Source organism: Mandrillus leucophaeus, unplaced genomic scaffold (genome assembly GCF_000951045.1).
Source record: "Mandrillus leucophaeus isolate KB7577 unplaced genomic scaffold, Mleu.le_1.0 Scaffold565, whole genome shotgun sequence".
In the NCBI taxonomy this organism is placed as follows: Eukaryota; Metazoa; Chordata; class Mammalia; order Primates; family Cercopithecidae; genus Mandrillus; species Mandrillus leucophaeus.
The window spans coordinates 1,318,854-1,322,520 of record NW_012106086.1 but is presented as its reverse complement, the minus strand read 5'-3'; the positions used below and the strand labels follow the sequence as shown (position 1 = coordinate 1,322,520).

Genomic DNA, 3,667 nt, shown 5'->3' with positions numbered 1-3,667 from the left:
GGGAGGTTGCAATGAGCTGAGATTGCAACACTGCACTCCAGCCTGGGTGACCAAGTAAGAGGCCATCTCAAAAAAAAAAAAAAAAGAGAGAGATTTTATTTTATATTAATAAATACTGTGCTATATTTAAACATTTTGACTTTATGGTTTAATCCTTTTACTAAAACATTTACAGATTATACCATTCTAGGAAATCAAAGCACTACTACTACATCTACCAAAGCTTCTGTGAAGACTTCTAAGAGGTAATGCTTATAAGAGATTCTCATATTATATAAGAAATATGGAAATTAAGAGGAGTTAAAATATTTTTTATATTTTAATCTAGCCCTACTGAATCAAAAGAGGAATTTTTTAAATATTTGTTTTAAAAGTTGAGAAAAACACAAATAATCCAAATTATTACAGTAATACAAGACAGTGAAGGAATAACTTAATTTGAAATATTTTTAAACATTTAACTAATGTTTTTGGCTTTAACTTTTAAAATGTATTTATTTGTTCTAAGAATTATTGTTTTATTCAAGCATATATGATCCAGGTGATATCTAGTTGCTTTCTTCTCATCGATCAATTCTCAAAGTAAAATTTCTAACAAGCTTCAGACCTCTAGTTATTGAAGAAGACAAGGTTATCCCCTACCACCAGGGATGGATAAAAACATAAAAATAAAGGAAAAAAAAAAAAGAAGACAAGGCAAATTTAAGCTAGGCGTGAAGATAGAGACAATCCTTGAAAAAATATCTACTAATGCATTAGTAAGATCACTTATTGATATTAACATCTATTTTAATATTTACATTGAAAACTCTGCCAGATATAATATTAAAACACGTCTCTAAACATGCTAGTTTGGCCATAACTTCTTACCCCAAAGAGCTCAGCTTTAAAAAAGGAAGAATAAAGTCAATTTCCTCACTGTTTTCTTCTTTTACCATAGGATCTAGAAGGACCTATAGTTGCAAGGAAAAATCAGTTTTACATTTCAAAGTATGTCTTTTGCATGTTTTTCTCGGGTCCCAGAAAACTAAATTGCTGATTCTGTTATACCAGAGAGAATAGATAAATTACGCATGCAAGATCATTATTTAAACACCCTTGACAATAACAATGTACCCATCCAGAGAACATAAATATTTATGGTCAACAAGCAGAAAGAATGTTATTGCCTTAATACATTTTACAGATATATTTTTATTTATAATTTTGATTTGTGTCACAATTATCCTTTCACAATTCTTACATTTGTATCTTCTCCAAATGGTATTCCTTCAATAATATTTCAAAAATACAAAAACAATGTCTAGTTCCAAAACACTGAAATTCTAAATAACTAGAGTATCTTCAGTTTTATAACGACAAGAATGAATGTCCTAATCAAAAAATAATATTGTAAAAAGACCACTCTTGACTGGGCGTGGTGGCTCACACTTTTGGAGGCCAAGGAGGGCAGATCACTTGAGGTCAGGAGTTCAAGACCAGCCTGGCCAACATGGTGAAACCTCGTCTCTACTAAAAATACAAAAAATAGCAGGGCGTGGTGGCATTTGCCTATAATCCTAGCTACTAGGGAAGCTGAGGCAGGAGAATCACTTGAACCTGGGCGGTGGAGGTTGCAGTGAGCCGAGATGGTGCCACTGCACTCCAGCCTGGGTGACAGAGCAAGACTCCGTCTCAAAAAAAAAGACCACTCTTAAAATACTTCTAGAAGAGCTGGGCACAGTGGCTCACACTTGTAATCCCACCACTTTGGGTGGGCAAGGCAGAACAATTGCTTGAACCCAGCAGTTCAAGACAAGTCTGGGCAACATGGTGAAACCCTATCTCTAAAAAACATACAAAACTTAGCCAGGCATTATGGCATGTGCCTGTGATCCCAGCTACTTGGGATGCTGAGGTGGGAGGATCACCTGAGCCTGGGAGGTCAAGGCCGCAGTGAGCCATGATCGTGCCACTGCATTCCAGCCTGGGCGACAAAGCGAGACACAGTCTTTAAAAACAAAAACAAAAACAAAAAAAAACTTATGGAAGCAAAGAAAAGTGATCTGATAATATTTCTGAAGAGTCGCAAATTTAAGAACTGTCAAAATATGATGGGTTGTACAGTAAAATTGCATGTAAAAATAGGAATTTAAAAAATCAAACCCTTAAAACTATGTTTTCATTTGTTTCAATCCTAGAAGAATTTTAAATCATGACCCATTTACCAGTTAACACGATCAACTCTATTCTTGGAACTTAACTGTGCTAAGGCATTCATTTTTAAATTTAGGATAAGTCAATAATTTGTACAGATACTTTAAAGAGATTACAGAATAAAATAAAATATTTTAAATCAAGTTATTCCTTACTCCTACCTGGTTTTTAATACACTTCACAATGCAAGATGTTACAAGGAAATTCATACTTTATTATCGATCATATGTAACAAATAGTATTTTATTAAATATTCAATAATATGCTATTACTTGTATTGTAGTCTTCTGCAGCAAATTGGGACTCAACAGAAAAATATTTTTATCTTTTTCTTTTTCCCAAGAATGAACTATGCTCAGAGAAAATTCCTTCAGCCCTATTAAAAAGAAAGTAACAAATACAGAGTTAGTATTGAAACAGAGATGAAATAATTTAAGATTTTAAATGTCAAATGTATTTAAGTTAAAGGCTTTTTTTTTTTTTTTTCTGCAACAGGGTCTCGCTCTGTTGCCCAGGCTGGAGTGCAGTGGCATGAACACGGACCTCCTGGGCTCAAGTGATCCTTCCGCCTCAGCCTCCCAAGTAGCTGGGACTACAGGCATACACCACCACGCCTGGCTAATTTTTGTATTTTTTTGTATAGATGGGGTTGCGCCATGTTGGCAGGCTGCTCTCGAACGCCTGGCCTCAAGTGATCTGCCTGCCTCGGCCTCCCAAAGTGCTGGGATTACAGGCATGAGCCACTGCACTCAGCCAAATATATTTTTCAATACATAAAATCTACTGTTTAATTATCATAATTACATTTCACTATTCACATAATGTTCACATGTATGACAGGTTGCAAGAACAATTAAAAATGTACAACTATTTAAATAGAAAAAAAAGTCCAAATAACAAATGTACTCACCATCTTTAGTTTCAAGCTTAATAAATTCTTCCTCTGATATTACCAAAGGAAGCATGGTGGTAGTAGACTGCTGTAGCCATGAATAAAATACAATTTTTATGTCTTCTTCACTTACGTTTTTAGGCTGCCAAAAAAGGAATAGTAATGAATTATCCTCATAACTGAACTTAACTTTAACACCCTTATTTTAACATCTTATCTTCCTAATAAAGTGTAAGCCTTACCAAACAAATCCAATGAAAGATGTTCATATTCTATAGGCACAGGTTTGGGATTTGACATTACAGTTAGCACAATGAGTGCAGTGTAGCCTGAAGAAACATCTGTTAGGTGGAAAAGTTTTAAATGCTCATTTTCTCTATGCCCAGTGATACACCTACCATAATTTGGCTCAGTCAGTAACCATTCCAACCCCATTCTCCCTGTCCTCCCTCTACTATAAAGACAGGAAAACAAATTCCTTTTTCTTTGAGACAGAATCTCACTGTATCGCCCAGACTGGAGGGCAGTGGCGCAGTCTCCACTCATTGCAACCTCTGCCTCCCACGTTCAAGCGATTCT

The 3,667-nt window shown here is 35.2% G+C and overlaps 1 protein-coding gene across 4 annotated transcripts in view; it reads right to left on the bottom strand.

Moving 5' to 3' along the window:
- Positions 1-3,667, bottom strand: part of PEX1 (peroxisomal biogenesis factor 1) — a 57,615-nt gene that overhangs the window by 35,611 nt on the left and 18,337 nt on the right. For all 4 annotated transcript variants that reach the window (XM_011998282.1, XM_011998281.1, XM_011998280.1 and 1 more), the window contains one exon: positions 871-953. In XM_011998282.1, the coding sequence (XP_011853672.1) occupies positions 871-953 (83 nt within the window). The remainder of the gene's footprint in view (positions 1-870; positions 954-3,667) is intronic.